We start from the raw sequence: 22,730 nt of genomic DNA, 5'->3' as shown, positions 1-22,730 counted from the left end.
TTTTAGAGAGCTTTTGACTGACCAAAATTTCCCACTGCAACTCTCTGGTGTGTACCTGAGCCCAATGAACGACTGGAATACAGGATGTCCTGTAGCCTAGGAGGGACATTGCTTCCTGCAAAACCACAGAGGGGAAGTCCCTTGTTTGAGATACCCGGCCTATGATTTTCAGAACTTTTTCCGACAGAAGGCGACACTCCTGTTTGTTTGAATCTAGAATGATACTCAGGTATTCCTGTACTTGGCTCGCCACAGTTTGGATTTCCTTAGATTCAAAAGTTATCCTAAGCTGGTCAAGGAACCCATGACTTTTTCTAATTGGCTAATTGGTTCTTGCCACGCCGGGGTCTACTGTCAGAAAATCGTCTAGGTACGGGACAGTTATGGTATCTTGTTCCCTCAAATGTGCCATCACCTCCACCACTAATTGGTGCACACCCTTGGAGCTATGGCTAGACTGAATGGGAAGGCCATGAACTGATAGTGTTTTATCACCTCATTTATTGGGAATATCATCCTGAGAAAATTCCGATGGTCTTTGTGGATGGGGACGTGATAGTATGTGTCGTTTAACTCCAGAACAATCATGAAACAGAATGGAAACAGCCTTTTTCTAATGCCTTTATTGTTTCCATCCTGAAGATTTGAACTTTCAGCAGCTTGTTCAGTTTCCTTAAAACAGGATGGGGAGGAGAGAGGAAATAAAGATTTAGAACGGATTTTTATCAGGTCCTATATCCATGCGCTGTTGATATTCTTACCAGGCCGGGAGAAAGAGACACAACCCCCCCGGGAAAACTCTCATTGGGATAACCAGAATATCATCAGGCATGGGCCCAATCAAGAACTCTCCCTCACAGGAGATGGAGCAAAGTATTGATTTTGTCTGGAGATCTCCTGGCCAACACCTAAGCCATAGGGCTCATCGAGCTGCATTGGAGAAGACTGCAGATCTGGCAGCTAGCCTGACCGAGTCCGCTGTGTCCCTAGAGGTTTTCTCCTTTAGCTGTGAATCCAGCTGGTGGCCTCCCATGAACCCTTCAGAAACATATCTGCTTTTTTTGTCCATGGGGTCCTTTAACACCCCATGGCTCAAAGGGAACAGAAACCCAAATGGAAATTTCCTTTTTGGGAGTAGAAGGTTCTTTCTCTCTAGTTTCTTCCACCTTTTACGGTAAATTAGGGATGGAAATTTCTCATTTAGGGGAAAAAAATCCTTTTTTTTTTGGCGAGGGTCTGGGCGCCTAGATAAGGCTATCGGTCTCCTCTAAGAGAAAAGAGCTGCAACCACTCCTCCCCCCCCCCCCGATGATGATGAACTGGATATATCTGAGTCCCTTCTCCACTCTCTGCACTACTAGACCCGGCCTCAGGGGCATTTCCTACCTGCGATTTTATTAGGGATCTAAGAACTGAGGCAAATCTCAGGCTCTCTTCTCAGATTATTTGCTCTATGCAGGAGTTGCAGAGCTTTTTTTTCACACGTAGTGGGTAACACTTACATGCAGAGCGCACAGGTCCTCTGCCTAGTCTTGCACGTACTTTCCCTTCCTTAAAGGGAGAAAAGAACATGGGGCCCTAATTATAAGGTGGACGTTCACGTAGATCACTTACCATTCTGACGGAAGAAGGGGTACCCGGTTAGGAGGAGTAACAACTCTTAGAGATGAATTCTCACTTGCGCTCAATGCCACACTGGAGTTCTTGCTGCGCTGGGAATGCCTACTCCCATTGTTACCATGCTCCTGGTGATGGGACGGGTCCCCTTGATCTGCTCATTTTTCTTTCTGCTGTGACAGCCACTGCTGCTGCTGCTGTGCTGACCAACCCTGCAGTCTGCATTTCTAAATGCTGATCGCTCATGGCTAGGGGGAAGCCTGCCAGAGCCCACAATAGAAGCAGTGTCCTTAGTGCTTCCTGTGTTTAAAAATGCTTCTTGCCCCCACGTCTAATGCACCATCTAAGGCTACTTTATTATTATTATTTTTATTATTTATTGTTATAGCGCCATTTATTCCATGGCACTTTACTTTCACACTAGCGTTTTCTGCAATCCGTCACAATGCGTCGTTTTGCAGAAAAAACGCATCCTGCAAAAGTGCTTGCAGGATGCGTTTTTTCCCCATAGACTTGCATTGACGACGCATTTGCGACGGATTGCCACACGTCGCATCCGTCGAGCGACGAATGCGTCGTGCTTTGGCGGACTGTCGGGAGCAAAAAACGCTACATGTAACGTTTTTTGCTCCTGACGCCCCCACCTCCGCCCCCATGGAGCCCCCACGCTCCGCCCCCACCTCCCCGCACCTTACAATGGGGCAGTGGATGCGCCGGAGAAATGCATCCGCTGCCTCCATTGTGCAATGCGCTAAACGCTAGCGTCGGAATCTCTCCCCGACGCATTGCGACGGGGAGATTCCGACGCTAGTGTGAAAGAAGCCTAAGACGCCTGCCTGCCCTCCATGTGTTTTCTTTCTGGCAGTGCCGATTCCACTTATTATGACCACAGGTACATTATCTATTGCTATATGATATGGGCGCTTTAGCATTCATTTATGATTCTGTATTAGGGCAATACTATCTTTAAGCAAAAGGACTATTTTCCTACTGCCTATACATTTTATTATTTTTTGTTGCTGTTTTTTCAGCACATTTACAACATAATAATATGATTGGATGCAGTATAGTTATTATATTGATATATGAAGACAAGCATATCTCATAAGCTCCCATTTGATAGTTATGCCTGTGGTTTCTCTGATATCATGACCCATAATACTATTATAATCCATGATTCTATATTGTACTGTTAACTGCCAATATTTATAAAATGTATAATTTTATCAAAATGTATGATCTTTGCTCCTTGGCCCACACCGTGAGTGCGTACCCACACCTGGAAGTGCCGGGAGCGAGTCTGCCGGTACCAGCCCCTCATCGGCTGCTTGTACCCGGGCTGAAGAAGATTCTGGGAGAGGCAGCATGCAGCGATCCTCTTCTCTGCTGCCTCTCTCCACACACCCTAAAAGCCCACTGACCTCAGCAGTGGTGCCTCAGGATACCGCATCGGCCACAGCAGGGGACCTCTCCTGGATTTGTCTAGGCGGGCCTGGCATTCCCTGGTCTCAGCCCCAGTGGTTGCTTGTACCTGGGCTGGAGAAGATTCTGGGAGAGGTAGCATGCGGCAATCCTCTTCTCTGTTGCCTCACCCCGCACACCCTCAGGATACCGCATCAGCCAAGGCAGGGAACCCCCGGTGCCTGGATCGGTCTGGCTGGGCCTGGCATCCCATGACGATCCTCAGGTATGTTCCTTGTACGCCGACTGTAGGTTCCCCATCAGGGACAGGAAATCAACTGATGTGGGAGAGAGGTACCGCCCTTTTTATCTGTAGGTTTCCTGCCCTGATGGGTGGATCCCCTCTCTCTGTGGAGCTGTCATGGGCCAAGGAGAAAACTTTGTTTTTGGGTCCCTTCAGTTTCTTGCTCACCAATGTGTCTTTGTATCTATACTTTGGATTTTACGAACATTTCATATTTGTACTTAATAAACTTTGAATATTTTTACTTAATAGTCATGGTTTCAGTCCAGGCATTTTTTTTTTAATTTACAAAAGCTATCTTTTTAAGGAATGCTTTACTTCTGAAGAAACTTTCAGGGATGTATATGTTAGGAAAAAAAATCCAAAAGACTGCATTTTAAGCTGCACCTCTCAAAGTAATAAAAAAAAGCATTCATGAAGGTTATCTTTTTAGGAATTAATTCTAAGGGAATGAAAAAATGTATTGTTATTCCCCCTCCTCCCAAGAGTGTTATTTTAGCTCTAATTTTGTCATTGTCACAAGAGTAATAAAAAAGGCAACAATTTGTTGTACAGTTTCTCCTAAATGAGCAGATACCCAATATGTAGCCAGAAACTATTGTTTAGGCACACCATAGGGCTCAGAAGGGACGGAGCACTATTTATTTGGCTGTAATTTTGTCTGGACTAGATTTTGGACACCATATTGCATTTGAAAAGCCCCCAAAATGCTAAAACAGCAGAGTTCTACCAGAAGTGACAGCATTTTTTAAACTACAACCCTCAAGGAATTCATCTGTGGGTGTTGTGAGTTTTATGAACCCACAGGTACTTCATCGAATTTATAACGTGGAAATTAAAAATGATGTTTCTCTCTACTATTTCATTTTCACAAGGGTAACTTTAAAAAACAGGCTTCACATTGTACGCTGATACTCAAATTGTGGTTGGAAACTATTATTTGGCCAAATCGAAGAACTCAGAAAGGAAGGACCACTATTTAACTTTTGGTGCGTAAGTTTGGCTGGAAGAGATTGTAGATGCCATGTTACTTTTGAAGAGTTCGCAAAGTACCAAAACAGCAGAAACCCCCACATGTGACCCCATTTTGGAAACTACACAACTCCATCTAGGTAAGGAGAAGTAAGGAAATTAGCAAATGGGTGTGACAAAATTAATGTAGTGAATAAGTATATATAAATAATTCCACCTCCCAGTGGTGCACATTACAGTGATGGCAAAAACATGGACAGTCGGTATAATAACAATAGGAAGGAGGACAAAAAACTGACTGACCATAAAAGCCCAGTATAAACAAAAATATATATTAAAATATAATCATCCTTTATTAAGGATCAGGACGGTAACGCTAAGAATACAAAGATTCATAAATAGAGGAGTGCACACCCAGAATTTGTAAAGTACGGTGTATCATGGGAAGTCAATTATACATAATGGTATAATGCCAGCACTTGTATAAATTGTCACTGCGGTAACTCGCATGCTTTCTTCCTGCAAAAATAACATCCACCTCGATGCGCGTTTCGGCTATGGCCTCTCTCAGGGTGTCTAGTGAGCATAATGTGCCCACAGGTGATTTGCAAAATTTAATAAAGCAGTGACAATGAAAAATAACATTTTTCCTACTAAAATATTGCTTTAGGTTCATATTTTGATTATCACAAAGGGTAAAGCGGGAAGTCAACCCCATAATTTGTTACCTAGTTTCTCCTGAGTATGCCATATGTGGACACTAAGTGCTGCTCGTGAACACTACAAAGCTCAGATGGGAAGGAACACATTTTTGGTGTGCAGATTTTGATGGAATGATTTGTGAGCCTTACGTCACATTAGCAGAGCCCTCAAGTTGCCAGGACAGCAAACCTCCCCCAAAAGTGATCCCATTTAACAAACTACACTCTTGAAACTTCATCTAGTGGTGCAGTGAGCATGTTAACAATACAGGTGTTTTAAGGAATTTTACACCAATGGGCCATGAAGATAGAAACATTAAATTTTAACCACTGATATGTTGTTTTAACCTTAAATTTCAGTTCTACAAAGACTACAAGCTAAAATGGGACCCTGAAAATTGTTAAGCAATTTCTCCTGAATGCAGCAATACCTCATTTGTGGTCAGAAACTACTGTTTGGGCAAACCGCTGGGGGTTTCAAAGTCCCATTCTTGGGATCGCTGATGGTCGGCAGGTGGCTCCTCAGTGATTAGCAAGTTATTCAAGTATAGGGAATAACTTGTTATTTTGGAAATAACCCTTTAATATGCTAGAGAGGTTCAGGCATTGAAAATAAATATGTGAAGGGATTTTGTAGCAAAATAATGATCACCTTTGACTTATAACAAAAACAACATAATAATGAAACAAGCAACCAAACTGATAGACCAATGAAGAATGTAGAAGAGGATACCCTGACAGGTTGGCTTTTATTTTAAGCAAGCCTTTCTGGCATATTCAAGGAGAATTGCAGAATTGCTTTAGCATTATGATGTGAGGTAAAGCCATATCATTTACTTTAGAGAACAAAATTACTAATTAAAGGCCCCTTCACATTTAGCGACGCTGCAGCGATACCGACAACGATCCGGATCGCTGCAGCGTCGCTGTTTGGTCGCTGGAGAGCTGTCACACAGACCGCTCTCCAGCGACCAACGATGCCGGTAACCAGGGTAAACATCGGGTAACTAAGTGCAGGGCCGCGCTTAGTTACCCGATGTTTACCCTGGTTACCATCCTAAAAGTAAAAAAAAACAAACACTAGATACTTACCTACAGCTGTCTGTCCTCCAGCGCTGCACTCTGCTTCTCTGCTCTCCTCCTGTACTGTCTGGGAGCCGGAAAGCAGAGCGGTGACGTCACCGCTCTGCTTTCCGGCTCACAGCCAGTACAGGAGGAGTGCAGAGCACAGCGCTGGAGGACAGACAGCGTTAGGTAAGTATCTAGTGTTTGTTTTTTTTTACTTTTAGCATGGTAACCAGGGTAAACATCGGGTTACTAAGCGCGGCCCTGCGCTTAGTTACCCGATGTTTACCCTGGTTACCAGTGAAGACATCGCTGGATCGGTGTCACACACGCCGATCCAGCGATGTCTCCAGGGAGTCCAGCGACGAAATAAAGTTCTGGACTTTATTCAGCGACCAACGATCTCCCAGCAGGGGCCTGATCGTTGGTCGCTGTCACACATAACGATTTCATTAACGATATCGTTGCTACGTCACAAATAGCAACGATATCGTTAACAATATCGTTATGTGTGAAGGTACCTTAACATCATCCGGCATTCTACGTGGCTGATTAGAAAACATCAGCATTTTCAAATCCTGAAGTCCTCGGCTGAAGATATTACAGCTGTTTACTTCTATTTTGGTGCGCAGAAAACTAAATAACTACTTTTGATGAAATAAATCTAAGCTGAAAGACACATGCTATATTTCTAGCTTTAGACACCTGACCAGTCCATATGGCTTTTCTTAGAGAAGCTTTTATTAGATAGATTGGCGATGAGATTGTGTCTTCTTTCACTAAGCAAAATATTTAAGTACTCATCCCAAACTAGGGAGAAAAACAGAGTACATTGTGTGTCCCAAATTACTTTTACCTAATGCATGCAATAAACAGTAATTAAAGGGAATCTCTTGAGCTATTGCTATGGGCATACAGATAATAGAATGGTTAAACTACTCTTACCTGTATGCCTCTGTGCAGGCAGCAGGCTAGGCACTGCTACTGCGCAGTGACTCGCAAGCACCTGCACAGCAGCAGGATGAAGATATTGCCCATAGAAGGGCAGATAAGGTACTCATAACCGCACTAGTGCATGGCGCATGCGCGGGATTACGGCACCACAACTGCACGTCACAGGGAAGTGTGACGTGCATGGAAGGGGGTGGTATTGTAATGAAGACAAGAGGCAGAGATTTCTTCCAGGCACCCCACGCCCTGGAGCCTGGAAGGAATCATTAGCATAATAGATCACATCTAGACCACATCTATGAGTCATACAGGTAAGACTAGTTTAACCATTCTATCACCTGTATACCAGTAGCGTAGCTACCGGGGGGGGGGGGGGCAGAGGGGGCCATCGCCCCAGGCCCAGAGCTCAGAGGGGGCCCACCCGGAGCTGCGCTACTGTAACTGTATCAGTTACCTTCTGCGGCAGAGCAGGGAAAATCGATCTCACTACTCTGCCGCCTGCTATGGGGCCCCTGAGCAGGCCGGGGGGCCCAGTGCCAGTAGTAGGCCCCCCGCCCTTCACCATACTGATGAGGGAAGGAGCGCTGCGCTGCCCTCCTTTTGCCTTCATCCCCTGCTGTCAGCGTATGGCGTCACCGACGCTGACAGTGGACTCGATGACATCACCACCTGGTGCCCGCTGTCAGAAGATGAGCGGGAGGTCGGAGCACCGCTGGAACAAGGAGGAAGAGAGGTGAGAATTTATTTATTGCTTTATTTATGGGGCTGCCTTATACTTCAGGATCTGCCTATAAGGGTGCTGCCTTAAACTTCAGGATCTGCCTATAGGGGGCTGCCTTATACTTCAGGATCTGCATATAAGGGTGCTGCCTTATACTTCAGAATCTGCCTATAGGAGGCCTGCCTTATACTTCAGGATCTGCCTATAGGGGTGCTGCCTTATACTTCAGGATCTACCTATAGGGGGGCTGCCTTATACTTCAGGATCTGCCTATAGGGGGCTGCCTTATACTTCAGGATCTGCCTATATGGGTGCTGCCTTATACTTCAGAATCTGCCTATGGGGGTGCTGCCTTTTACTATAGGGTCTGCCTATGTGGTGCTGCCTTTTACTAGAGTCTGCCTATGAGGTGCTGCCTTATACTACAGGGTCTGCCTATGGGGTGCTGCCTTATACTTCAGAATCTGCCTATGGGGTGCTGCCTTATATTACAGGATCTGCCTATGGGGTGCTGCCTTATACTACAGGATCTGCCTATGGGGTGCTGTCTTATACTACAGGATCTGTCTATGGGGGTGCTGTCTTGTGCTATAGAGTAGGCCTATGGGGAGTGCATTATACTATGTGGAGTCCTATGGGGAGTGCATTAAACTATATGTAGTCCTATGGGGAGTGCATTATACTATATGGAGTCCTATGGGGAGTGCATTAAACTATATGTAGTCCTATGGGGAGTGCATTATACTATATGGAGGCTTATGGGGAGTGCATTATACTATATGGAGACCGATGGGGAGTGCATTATACTATATTTAGGATGATCTGGTGCATTATACTATATGGAGGCCATCTAGTGGGCCATCATACAGTGTGGAGATTACAGTGAAGGGGCCATCATACAGTGTTGGAGCCATCAAACAGTTTGAGGTCTGCTAAGGGGTCAGTATACTGTGTGGATGGTACTATACAATGAGGGGGCATTATACTGCATAGGGGAGCTGTACGGGGGGGAAGACTCGGGACATTATTAAATGTAAAGTGGGCACTTTTTGTAATAAGGGATCTCAGGTTACTGTGAATATCAAAGGGGCACACATGGCAATATTACTTTCTAGGGAGCAAAATGTGGGCACTGTTTTCTAGGGCACTTGCACCCAGCATTACTATATTCTAGAGGGTTGCTTTAGAATTTAGAAGGTGCAGAAAACCACACAGCAGGTGCAGTAATAGGGTCACATACGGCAGCAGCGGCTCAGTATTGGGGTATAAGGTGCAGTAATAGGAACACATATGGCAGCAGCGGCTAAGTATTGGAGTATCAGGGGCAGTAATAGGGACACATACGGCAGCAGTGGCTCAGTATTGGGGTATCGGGGCAGTAATAGGGTCACATATGGCAGCAGTGGCTCAGTATTGGGGTATCAGGTGCAGTAATAGGGACACATACGGCAGCAGCGGCTCAGTATTGGGGTATCAGGTGCAGTAATAGGGACACATACGGCAGCAGCGGCTCAGTATTGGGGTATCAGGTGCAGTAATAGGGACACATACGGCAGCAGCGGCTCAGTATCGGGGTATCAGGTGCAGTAATAGGGACACATACGGCAGCAGCGGCTCAGTATTGGGATATCAGCAGGATGAGCAGTTTATGCAGGTTGGGAATAGATGGTGATGGGGCTGGAATATGAGAAGTGAAATGTGTCTTAGTTATGTTCTCTGTAAACGAGTCTGAGCTGGAAGAAGTTGTCATGTTGGTCTGGGCCAGATGGAAAAGATGGGAAAAGTGAACAATTCCATCAGAGAACATCAGCAGTAAGACATTATCTGTAGCTGTGCTGTGATCTCTTACATGTTCTGTAGGGCTGGTATCTACCACTGACCATATGGCGGTAATATCCATGTTGGTTGTATGTAGAGTTTATCTTTAGTAATAGCGCAATCATCTGCTGAGGTTCTCCTCCACTATTTGGGTGCATCACCGAATTGTAATTGGTGGTTATAAATGGTATAGTCTCTAACTGGGTCGCTGTGACCAGTGGGGTACCGCAGGGGTCAGTATTGGGACCTGTTCTCTTCAACATATTCATTAATGATCTGGTAGAAGGTTTACACAGTAAAATATCGATATTTGCAGATGATACAAAACTATGTAAAGCAGTTAATACAAGAGAAGATAGTATTCTGCTACAGATGGATCTGGATAAGTTGGAAACTTGGGCTGAAAGGTGGCAGATGAGGTTTAACAATGATAAATGTAAGGTTATACACATGGGAAGAGGGAATCAATATCACCATTACACACTGAACGGGAAACCACTGGGTAAATCTGACAGGGAGAAGGACTTGGGGATCCTAGTTAATGATAAACTTACCTGGAGCAGCCAGTGCCAGGCAGCAGCTGCCAAGGCAAACAGGATCATGGGGTGCATTAAAAGAGGTCTGGATACACATGATGAGAGCATTATACTGCCTCTGTACAAATCCCTAGTTAGACCGCACATGGAGTACTGTGTCCAGTTTTGGGCACCGGTGCTCAAGAAGGATATAATGGAACTAGAGAGAGTACAAAGGAGGGCAACAAAATTAATAAAGGGGATGGGAGAACTACAATACCCAGATAGATTAGCGAAATTAGGATTATTTAGTCTAGAAAAAAGACGACTGAGGGGCGATCTAATAACCATGTATAAGTATATAAGGGGACAATACAAATATCTCGCTGAGGATCTGTTTATACCAAGGAAGGTGACGGGCACAAGGGGGCATTCTTTGCGTCTGGAGGAGAGAAGGTTTTTCCACCAACATAGAAGAGGATTCTTTACTGTTAGGGCAGTGAGAATCTGGAATTGCTTGCCTGAGGAGGTGGTGATGGCGAACTCAGTCGAGGGGTTCAAGAGAGGCCTGGATGTCTTCCTGGAGCAGAACAATATTGTATCATACAATTATTAGGTTCTGTAGAAGGACGTAGATCTGGGTACTTATTATGATGGAATATAGGCTGAACTGGATGGACAAATGTCTTTTTTCGGCCTTACTAACTATGTTACTATGTTACTATGTAATGAAGGTTACCTAGTTAGGGGCCCACTCAGAAGCTTCGCCCCCCTGAACCAAAACCCTAGCTACGCCTCTGCTGTATACCCATAGTAATAGCTTAAGAGCGTCCCAGGGGTGACAGGTTCCTTTTATTAAGCTCAGAAAGCTATCATTTAACAAATCACCAGCAAGGAACAAACGCCGGACATAAAGAAACTCTCTCATCAAAGTTTTATCCTCTTATTATATCGCAATCATCACATTACATAGCACTGTGTACTTACAATTGCTCATTTTGCCTTTCTACCCAGCTAATTGTTCTCTTTTCTCTGTTCTATGTAGAAATAGAATGTCTCTTGTCCCTGCATCTATCATTCCCCATCTTCAACTCCTGACCCAGCTGCTCTGCTCCTCCCGCTGCCAGGGACATTTGCAGTGAATCATGACTTTTACAGGGAAAATGTACCCACTTTTTTTTTACATAGAGCTTAGCATGATTCAGCTAGTCAGTTTTTAATCATGGGATGTCATAGATCTACTGGAAAAGAGAATAATTAGCTGGGTAGAAAGGCAAAATGAGCAATTGTAAGTACACAGTGATATATAATATGATGATTGCAATGAAAATAAAAACATTGATTGGAGGAGTGCTTCATTAATAATAAACAAATTTAATCTTTATTAATGAATCACTTAAAAAATCCAAACATAGGAAGGAGTAAAAAGCAAGTCTGACATTTGATTGTACAGCTAGTACAAAAAATATAATGCAGGTGACTAGAAATACTGACATACAGATATAACACTATATAACTCGTTACATGTTGCTACACCCATAATACTCATCGTAGGAACATATAGCCATCCTGTCTGAGCAAGATGGAATTGAGCTGTTTGTTTCTGAGCATATGATAAGTTCAGAATGCAGCCAGAACGGGAATATATGGGGAAAGAAGCAGATTTATTTGACAAGATATATTACAACATACAACATATTACAACATATTCCTTATGTTAACCTTTATTATTAATTAATGCAAAGTACAGCTCATTTTAATAGAGCAAAATCCATTGAGCATGTTACGTTAGGTGTCAAATTACACTTTTTTGCCCCATGATAACTTGCTACATTAGGGTATGTGTGTTATGTGAAGAAATGCTGCATCCGTAGTAGTATGTCCTAAAACCATATGCTTAATTTCATGTCTCATTCATTAACTACTTCCAGAATGCCCATAGGTGATGAATCTCCAGGCAGTCGGCCTTCTTCTCTGCAGTGATACTCTAAAACATCACTACTTAGTAGAGCAATTACACAACATCGTGCAGCTGTGGGAGCAGGGAGCCAGCTGATAGGCATAGCTGGACTTCACATAGAGAAGGCAGAGATGGTTTGATACCGTCTTTGCCTTCCCGATCGCTATATACATAGCATCAAACAAGAACTCTGTATACAGAAACAGGAAGCGCTAAGGGTGTCCTCCTCCGGACCCAGCAGTTATGGTATCACTAAGTGCAGGGAGGGAACAGAAGCTGCTTGGTCCTAGAAGACCCATTCAGCCCTGTTATGCTGCCAGGAGGCTGCATATCCTCTGTAACTGTGACTAATATATCATCCCCAGTTACAGGGGAAATCAAATAAATAATAACGTATGTAAATATAGTAATGTCCCATCAATGGTCTTTTATAATCTTATTGGGGACACAATATATAAAATAACAAAAAATACACGAATAAATAAAAAGTAGGAAAAAGATAGCTTAAAAACAATTGATAGGGAAAAGTGAACATATTTTAAAATGTATTTCAGTGGTTCTTTGTGGTAAAAAAATATGTGAAAAACAGACTCGTATTTCCTTTTTTCCCCTCTGATATCATCCTAGAACATGGGGAAAAAATGGGAAAAATAACAAAAAAATTTAAGCCACGCATATCATAAAAAAAGATGCAATAATGATTTGAACATCTGAATGAGAAAAAAACTGCCAGTATAAAAATAACACAAAATATGCCTGGTCAGGAATGAGGGTGAATGGCCTAGTCATGAACTGGTTAAACATGCCTGTAACAAGCAAAGTGCAACTTGTGGAAGGCAAACTGAAAATAGCATTAAGAAGATCTCCTGTAATTTTTTGTGCCAGCTATGTTAAGTATCCATCATGGTGTTTTATTATGTCCTCCTTGCTTGTGCTTTTTATCTATTTCCATGTGTTTTATTGAAGTGATGGATGGAGGATAAAAATGAAAAATATTTTTTTATTAAGTCAGGCATTTGTTGTTTGTCGGTGATTTGTTAAATGTGCCAATGCATTATGGACGGTAATTGATGGGACTAAAGCCACAAATGCTTTACATCGCTTTCACTGGGTAAACAATGAAGGGAATGAGGCACTTTGTTCTGCTTAAAGACCATTATTACTACCCATTGTTAACTTTTTATGGAAACTTGAATTATTAATTTAATTAAAACATTATACCTTAGAAGACAATGCTTTCCGTTTGCATTTAACCTTTCTTCTTCCAGTGTTGCCCATCGTTCCAGACAAGGTAATGAACAAATCTGTGTCTGTAGCTAGCTTTGGAACTTGACTGATGGCGATAGAAATTTTATAGGACTTTACTGTGAAAATAAAAAAAAATATTATTTTTCAGCATTGATATTCTTTCTTTCGTTGTAAGAAATACAAGTTAATTTCAGATTTGTACGATACCTTAATGTATGAAAAGTATATATGGGGGAAAAAATTAAAAGGTGCTCACTAGTATCAGAAAAATACCCTTCATTAAGGGTAAAACACTAATTTTATTAGATATGTATAAAAAGGAAAACTAACATATACCCACAAGACCGGATATAAACAACTTATTGAAGGATATAGGTTTGATGGGAGATAAAGAATTTGTCACTAAGCAGCTCTATTGTCTAGTACTGCCTAGCTGCGGAGGTTGGCACCTAGAAGCTACAAAAGTTGTGGTGCCCAAGTCAACGTAGACTTTCCCTTGCTGTCCCTAAAACCCTACATAAAATTCACCCATCAACAGCCAGAGTCCCGGGCAATTTAGAGTGCGTGGTCCTTCCCCCAAACACCCAATATATCACGTGACATGTCACATGATGTTTTTGGGAGTGGCCCTGGCTATCCTTAATCTGCCCCAAACCTTTAAAGAGTAACCATTGTTTTAATTTGTACTTCATAAATCAACAGTACATGTACAAATGAGAAACTTTTCAATATGTGTTATCAGGACTCATCATTTTCAAAAACTCTCAATTCCCTGGTAAAGTCTTAATTCAGTGAAGACAGATTTTTCCATTACTGGGATAAGCCATGGCGGCTGCTACTGATAAGATTCTATGTAGATGAGATTGGGAGGAGCTCTGCCTGTAGATCTTCCCTCCTTCTCCACTCCTCTGTATACAATATTTTCAGTAACAAATGCCATCTCCTCTCTTAAATATTATGTAAAAATCTGTCTTCACTGAATACAGATTTTACCCAGGAATTCAGAGTTTTGAAAATGAATGAAGAAAGAACCAGATTTTTTTTTTATTTATAACAAAGTTCTTTATTTTCCTGGGTACTATTCATTTATGCAATAAAAATTAAAATAATAGTTAACCTTTAGGTTTTCACAATCGATATATTTTATTATCTATTTAGAACCTGATGCTGACTTTTCTTTCTCCAATATGTTTTCATTTTTTTATTGTACACTTTTACTTTTCTTTTGTACATGATTGTAGGGAAACTTTTGCCTGAGCTGTTGTTCTTCTCTAATAACAGCATTTAGAGTATGTGCACACAAAGTCCTTAAGACGCTGGGGCACTGGAGAAGGTTTACCTAGGTACCGCTGCTTCAGGATAGGCGCTTTTTTTCCGGGAGCATCTTTGCTGCCAGTTTTCCCTTCAGGCAGGGTTCGTTTTCTATAATTCAAGCTACAACTAACAGGCTGCTTCCCAAAGAATAATCAAGCGGTTAAAACAAGCAACAAAAGACTGAACGTGTGCACAGCAATGTTGTTTTTTCCTTTTGCTTGTGTCGGTTTCGCTTTGGTTTTTCAGGTGAGTTCCAGATGTAATCTACTTGAAAAAGAAGTTGTGTGCACACACCATTGGGGATCTGTCTGATAGCATCTGCAAGAACCATAGTCATGGGCTCTTGGAGAAAGAACCAGAAGTGCAAAAATGAAAAATCACCCAGGGTTTAAGAATGTGGTTCATTTTGGCCTTGAGAAAGAAGAACATTTTGTGTTTATTGCCTTAGCGCATTGTTATGTCCCATAAGATTTTTTAGTTTTTTACCCATTTTTAGGTATTTTGAGCATTTTTACTTGCGCTATTATTTTTACTGCTTTTGATACATAACATTTCCTGTTTAATACACATTAATTTTTAATCGTCATTCTAAATTACATTCTTGTTGTTCATTTTTCATATTGTATTTTCCTAACACCTTAAATTACGGAAATTAAAGGCACTTAAATAAATAGCTAAAGGTACCTTCACACATAACGATTTCGTTAACGATATTGTTGCTTTTTGTGACGTAGCAACGATATCGTTAACGAAATCGTTATGCATGACAGCGACCAACGATCAGGCCCCTGCTGGGAGATCGTTGGTCGCTGGGGAATGATCAGGACCTTTTTTTGGTCGCTGATCACCCGCTGCCATCGCTGAATCGGCATGTGTGACGCCGATCCAGCGATGTGTTCACTGGTAACCAGGGTAAATATCGGGTTACTAAGCGCAGGGCCGCGCTTAGTAACCCGATATTTACCCTGGTTACCATTGTAAAAGAAAAAAAAAAAAAACAGTACATACTCACGTTCCGATGTATGTCACGTCCCCAGGCGTCAGCTTCCCGCACTGACTGTGTCAGCGCCGGCCGGCCATAAAGCAGAGCACAGCGGTGACGTCACCGCTCTGCTTTATGGCCGGCGCTTACACAGTGCAGGGAAGCTGACGCCGGGGGACGTGACAGACATTGGAATGTAAGTATGTACTGTTTTTTTTTTTTTACTTTTACAATGGTAACCAGGGTAAATATCGGGTTACTAAGTGCGGCCCTGCACTTAGTAACCCGATGTATATATTACTATAATACTATAGTACATACTATTAATAGTATGATAGTCTTCCAGGACTGTATCCCAGTTGGTCCTAAATCGTTACTAGATAAGATTAATTTGAGCCTGGAATGCAATGAACTGCTCTTCTTTATTATGTGTATTCTAGAAGATGTATATTTTTGAAATCATTATTAAAAACCTGTTAGTAAAGGTCCAGAAGGTTTCAAAACTGGTAGTTCAGCTGCCAAGTTGTTTTCTTTACTACCAAAAGTCTGTAGAAATGGAAATTCTAGAATCTCTCCACTTTGTGAATGCTTTAACTGCACCTGCACAACATAAGGACAAAAAGCTGGTCAGAAGTAGCGTACGATGAAACATACCAGACTCCGCATCAGAACATGGACCTTATACATTTTCATTTAGAGTTTTTAAAAGAGGTAGCACATTCTCAATAATCTCAAATCCCGTATGCACGTCCAGCACTTGAAGCTTTGCAGATGCTTCTAGACATAACACATCTAGATCACAACAGCACTGGTTACAGTTAGTCTGGATGTGCTGACATTAATTATTACTATGTGGAAGGCTGGGGGAATAGAGCTTATGCTTATTGAGGTGAAGGGACCCCACATGCATTAGGGCACTGGTGATTATATGTGGAGTCCCTGCACCTCAATATGGGTAAGCTCTATACTACCTTTATATTACATATGGACTGATGATTAAGCCTTTTTATCTTGTTTTCTAATATTATACTGCATGATATTCATATAGGAGCACTGATTATTTTTGTCACTATACTGTATTAATAGTGTGTTCTATGATTTACGGTATCATGCCTTACATGCAAATTCTTACGTGAATCATGAAGTTCATAAATATTCCCTGCTTTGTCTGATATGGACTGCCTTGCTACCCTTAACTTTTTGTAAAAAACCCCTCCCACTTTTATCTACTTGATTTTATCCCCTTTTGAATCCTCTTAAATGTCCCATTTACTCTCTGGTTCATGCCTTTTTCACATTTAATCCTTAATAAACATTTTTAGATTTTATACACTTTTGAGTGGTGTCTTTCTTTGTACCCAGACTTTGGTTGTATTGGTCTGCGTGCAATCTGTTGTTTTGTCAGATCGCACTCGGACTGAAAATACGATTGTCTGCACGAGCCCGAAAAATGCTGCATTAAAAGGGTTGTCCAAAAATATTGTATCTGTGTCATTATTATTCAAATAAACGGTACTGTGCTGAAAATCCAAACACATCCCTTGGATAAATGGGAAGCCGTTGATGGACATAGCAGATCCTTTATTTTCTAATGCTGGGCAACCTCCCGAAAATCCTTGCTTTTCTGCTAAAATTTTATATAAAACAATTTTCTAAAGACATTTTTAGCCCATTCTTTTATGTCATAGTAGTGATGCCCCTGTGGGTCTCATCACTACCTGCATGTGTGACCTGACCATACCTATAGAGTTCATGGTAAAACAATGCTACATTTCAGCGATTATCCTCATCGTTAGTAACAAATCTCACATCATAATGATCCCAGACTCTCACATTCCAGCCGGTTTATTCCAGAGACCTCTGAATGATTTTATTTAAGAGCATATAAACATTTGTGAACTCTTTGCAGCCGCACTTGTTGTTCTCATTATATATAACATCACAAAAGGAACATGCCAGGGGTGGCGGTATAAACACTATCAATTCTGCTCTTATTTCTTTCAATTTGACTTCATTACTAACAGTTTGCCCATTACTGGATGTGTAATCTCTGTTGGAAAATACCTTCCCCACGGTGATAAACTTTAGTAATGTAAGCTGCACTGTCTAGAAAAACAGTCCTACCTTTAGTGTGATATTTTCTTTGTTTTAAGTGTACCCTGGAGACTTGTAAAATGTATGTTAGAAAATATTGCATCACGGTGATGGCCTGATAATGGGGTATTATATTGTGATTAGGGAACGTTTCTGTAAGTATGTGGCCTCAGTCGTGCAGATAGGAGACGCCTTACATGATGTTCTCCGTCCTAAGTGGGAAGGGACTGGAGTTTTCCTTCATATTTTTCGTTAGTGGCTTCCATTAATGATCCTGAATCTCAATGAACTGTACATGCAATAACTTTGGCATTTTGCACAACAAATATTCTTTAAACTGGTTTTACTAATCCGGTTCTAATAGTATTTGCCCTGAAACAGCGCTTATTTAAAGTGAACCTTTCACTACTTTGAGCACATTGAACTGGCCACATCACGGAATAGTGGCTGCAGAGCTGAGCTGAGTAAAGCATACTTTTCTTCCAATTTCTATTCTCAGTTATGCACACATTATCTTGCAAAATTTAGGTCATTACTCATTACCCAAGATTTTTCACTGGTGGAGTGTACTTCTTACCCTGCATGAGGTTGACCAATCATAAGCAGGCAGCAATGCACAAGGGAAAAAAGAACACACCCCCACAAAACTTAGAGCAGCTTTTCAGTAAGAGACATATAATGTAAGACTGTCTGATCACCCCTCTCATCTAACTGCAAAGCTGTGTGTGATTACAAAGTGTCTGGAGCAGAGCAGAACTGTGTGATATTACTGACTACTTGTGCATCTGGATGGAGTCCATTAGTCTACTATCTTTCTTTCACCATCTCAAGTAATTCTATCTCTCAAGGTAGAGGAAATCTTCTCTGGATACATTGTTCTTTAATTAGAGTTTGGGGGCTTCCTCTGTAGTCCAGGAAAAGAGCCATGTCCATCATTTGTTTGTTTTCCTTTAATCAATAGTGCACTAAGGTACTTACGAGATGAGATGTCACTGTTGACTGAGTAAGACCGGATAACTGACATGTTTGTAAGGGTGCCCAGAGTGGTAGCCACAGGTGAGTGTCATGTGTCCGAAACCCCATGGCACTTTACAGACAATTGTGGGTCCTGGCTGGGTGTTAGTGTTGTGAGGACCTTGGGCCAGTACAGGCCGCTGGTAGCTGATGGTATTGGCTGGCCAGGACCACGAGTTTCACAGATTAGTAAAGGAGACTTCTGTTCAAACATAGGAACTATACTGAACTTGATGAGGGTTATATACAAGGGATAGCGAGTACACAGCCTTAAGCACTTTTCATTCACAGCAAGGAGCCTTGTCATTGACATTGTTTCCTTCCACTATAGTCTACTCTAGGGTTGGTACAGCACACTGTTTTGCCCTACTTTGTCACAGCCTGGCTTGTCTCCAAAGTACAGTTCAGCGAGTTTTTCTACACCCGCTCAGCGGCTCCGCATCCTATCGCTATGGATCTACTGCTCGGGACCCTCACTAATCCCACAGTCTCAGTCCTCTTTAGATCAGTACCTTCTTTGGCATTTATCAAGCTCAGGGTGTCTTGTGAAATGTCGTCCTTTACAAGGACTCCTAAGGTAGAAGGCCACTCTGCCTCTTCTTTCAGTTCGTAGTCAAGCTACCTCACTGTCCTGTCATCTCCTTTGCTGTAGTCTTCAGACTCTGACTTCTCTCTGACTAACTTCAGAAGCAGGTTACTTGCCTTAGCACTGAGATAAAGCATTTCCCTTCCTGTTTTTAAAAAAATGTTTTACCCCAAAGAAAGATATATTTGCGATCCGGTTCTGTCTTGTCTGTATACCTTTTTGCTTCCTCCCCTTCCCAGGAGAGCAACAAATTTCAGGGAAGTTCTTGTCCCCTGAGAAAATGTTATTGTATCTTATAGATTTTGATATGCTGAACACGAATATTTGCTCCAAAAGTCTGCATCACGTAAGGTTTTTAACCCCTTCATCACCGGAGCTTTTTCGATTTTTCATTCCCCTTATTTCCAGAGCCATAACTTTTTTATTTTTCCGTCAATATGGCCGTGTGAGAGCTTATTTTTTGCGGGACGAGCTGACGTTTTTAATGATACCACTTTTGTGCAGACAGATTCTTTTGTTTGCCCGTTATTGAGTTTTGATTTTTTATCACTACGCTGTTTAGCGATCATGTTAATTCTTTTTTTTTTATAGATAGATCGGGCGATTCTGAATGCGGCGATACCAAATATGTGTAGGTTTGATTTTTTTCATTGGTTTATTTTGATTGGGGCGAAAGGGGGGTGATTTGAACTTTTATGTTTTTTTTATATTTTTAAACACTTTTGTTTAACTTTTGCCATGCTTCAATAGCCTCCATAGGAGGCTAGAAGCTGCCAGAAAGCGATCGCCTCTGCTACATAGAGGTGATGCTCAGATCACCTCTATGCAGCAGAATTACAGGCTTGCTATGAGCACCGACCACAGGATGGCGCTCATAGCAATCTGCCATCAACAACCATAGAGGTCTCGAAGAGACCTCTGGTTGTGATGGCAACGCAGCGATGACCCTAGATCATGTGACGGGGTCATCGCTGCACGTAATTCGGGACATAATTCGGGACTGGCATCCGGAAGTGCATTTAAATGCATGCCGTCAGAGTTTGACAGCGGCATTTAACTACTTAATAGGCGCAGGCGAATCGCGATGTCAGTTGTTAAAAACAGCTGACATGTTGCGGCTTTGAGGTGGGCTTACCTCCGGAGCCCACCTCAAAGAGGGGGATACTGCCAGCTGACAAACTATTCCATCAGCTGGCACTAAGGGGTTAAGAAACAACAGTTTAAGTTGTTGTCCAATTTGTCCTGAATACGCTGATACCCCATATGTGGGGAGGGGGAACCATCGTTTGAGCGCATGGCAGAGCTCGGAAGGGAAGGAGCATCATTTAGAATGTAGACTTAGATGGATTGGTCTGCAGGCGTCACATTGCGTTTCAGAGCCTCTAATGTACCTAAACAGTAGAAACCCCCACAAGTGACCCCATATTGGAAACTAGACCCCCAAGGAACTTATCTAGATGTGTTGTGAGAACTTTGAACCCCCAAGTGTTTCACTACAGTTTATAACACAGAGCCGTGAAAATGAAAAATCTTTTTTTTTTCCACAAAAATTATTTTTTAGCCTCCAGTGTTGTATTTTCCCAAAAGTAACAGGAGAAATTGGACCCCAAAAGTTATTGTCCAATGTGTCCTGAGTACGTCGATACCCCATATGTTGGGGTAAACCCCTGTTTGGGCGCATGGGAGAGCTCGGAAGGGAAGGAGCACTGTTTTACTTTTTCAACGCAGAATTGGCTGGAATTGAGATCGGACGCCATGTCGCGTTTGGAGAGCCCCTGATGTGTCTAAACAGTGGAAACCCCTCAATTACAACTGAAGCCCTAATCCAAACACACCCCTAACCCTAATCCCAACGGTAACCCTAACCACACCTCTAACCCAGACACGCCCCTAACCCTAATCCCAACCCTATTCCCAACCGTAAATGTAATCCAAACCCTAACCATAACTTTAGCTCCAACCCTAACCCTAACTTTAGCCCCAACCCTAACTGTAGCCTTAACCCTAGTCCCAACCTTAACCCTAACCCTAGCCCTAATCCTAACCCTAATGGGAAAATGGAAATAAATACATTTTTTTAATTTTTTAATTTTACCCTAACTAAGGGGGTGAAGGAGGGTTTGATTTACTTTTATAGCGTGTTTTTTAGCGGATTTTTATGATTGGCAGCTGTCACACATGACATGCACTCTTGCAGGCTTACCATCGCTTGCTCTGAGCAGGCGCTGGTAAGCCACCTCCCTGCAGGACCCGGATGCAGCCCCGCTGCCATTTTGGATCCTGGCCTGCTGCAGGGAGGAGGTAAGAGGCCCTCGCAGCAATGCGATCACATCGCGTTGCTCTGGGGGTCTCAGGGAAGCACGCAGGGAGCCCCCTCCCTGCGCGATGCTTCCCTATACCGCCGGAACACTGCGATCATGTTTAATCGCAGTGTGCCAGGGGTTAATGTGCGGGGGGCAGTCCGTGACCGCTCCTGGCACATAGTGCCGGATGTCAGCTGCGATAGTCAGCTGACGCACGGCCGATCGCATATGACGTACTATCCCATCGGTGGTCATACGGGCCCACCCCACCTCGACTGGATAGTACGTCTAATGTCAGAAAGGGGTTGAGAGAAGCATAGAGTCTAGAGCACATGAAGTGATTATCCCCCTCCAGTTCTGGGCCCCACGTTTAAAAAAAAGGACATAGAAAACTGGAGCAAGTTCAGAGAAGAGCTACAAAAGATAGTGATCGGACTGCAAACTATGTCCTACGAGGAACAGTTAAAGGATCTGGGAATGTTTAGCTTGCAAAAAAGAAGGCTGAGATGAGACTTTATAGCTGTCTAGGAATGTCACATATAGAGGGATCATCCTTACTATCATTTACACATGGAAACACAAGAAGCAATAGAATGAAGCTGAAATGGGAGAAGATGCAGATTAGATATTAGGAAAATCTTCTTGACAGTGAGGGTGATCAATGAGTGGAACAGGCTGCTAGCAGAGGTGGTGAGTTCTCCTTCAATTCAAAAATTCAAGTTTAGAAACAGAGGCTGTACAGTACAGACATCTGTCTGAGATGGTTGAATTAATTTTGCATTGAGCAGGGGGTTAAACATGATGGTCCCTTCCAGAGCTAAAGCCACTGCTCTGTATTCTCAGAGCGGTAACTGAACCAGTGCCGGCGCAGCCCCGGTGACTGATACTGAACGTTGCCAGGGAGAATAAAGTTAACTTTCTCCTTGCAGTGTCCAGCAAAGTGCAGGTGTTAGACAGGTTAGTAACGCTACTGACCTGCAGATTAAGCCCATATCTGCAAGTTATTAGCCTTATTTGCTGTTTACAGGTCCCCTTTAATTTATGAAGCAATATAAGATGGATTCCTGGTATCATAGATCATCAAAGGGATTAATAAGATAAAAAAAAGTTGCAAACATAAAAGGTTTCATAGCTCCTCAAAGTGTCTGCTGTGGGCACTGTCTT

The 22,730-nt window shown here is 42.5% G+C and overlaps 1 protein-coding gene across 1 annotated transcript in view; it reads right to left on the bottom strand.

Moving 5' to 3' along the window:
- LOC138642825 (lipoxygenase homology domain-containing protein 1-like) overlaps positions 1–22,730 on the bottom strand; it is a 302,432-nt gene that overhangs the window by 102,578 nt on the left and 177,124 nt on the right. Inside the window, exons 16-17 of the mRNA XM_069731356.1 lie at positions 16,043–16,169; positions 13,247–13,389 (exon numbers count right to left, since the gene is read on the bottom strand). Of these exons, the coding sequence (XP_069587457.1) occupies positions 13,247–13,389; positions 16,043–16,169 (270 nt within the window). The remainder of the gene's footprint in view (positions 1–13,246; positions 13,390–16,042; positions 16,170–22,730) is intronic.

Source organism: Ranitomeya imitator, chromosome 6 (genome assembly GCF_032444005.1).
Source record: "Ranitomeya imitator isolate aRanImi1 chromosome 6, aRanImi1.pri, whole genome shotgun sequence".
Lineage (NCBI taxonomy): Eukaryota > Metazoa > Chordata > Amphibia > Anura > Dendrobatidae > Ranitomeya > Ranitomeya imitator.
Note: the sequence above shows the minus strand (reverse complement) of the source record. Positions and strands in the feature narration are given on the sequence as shown.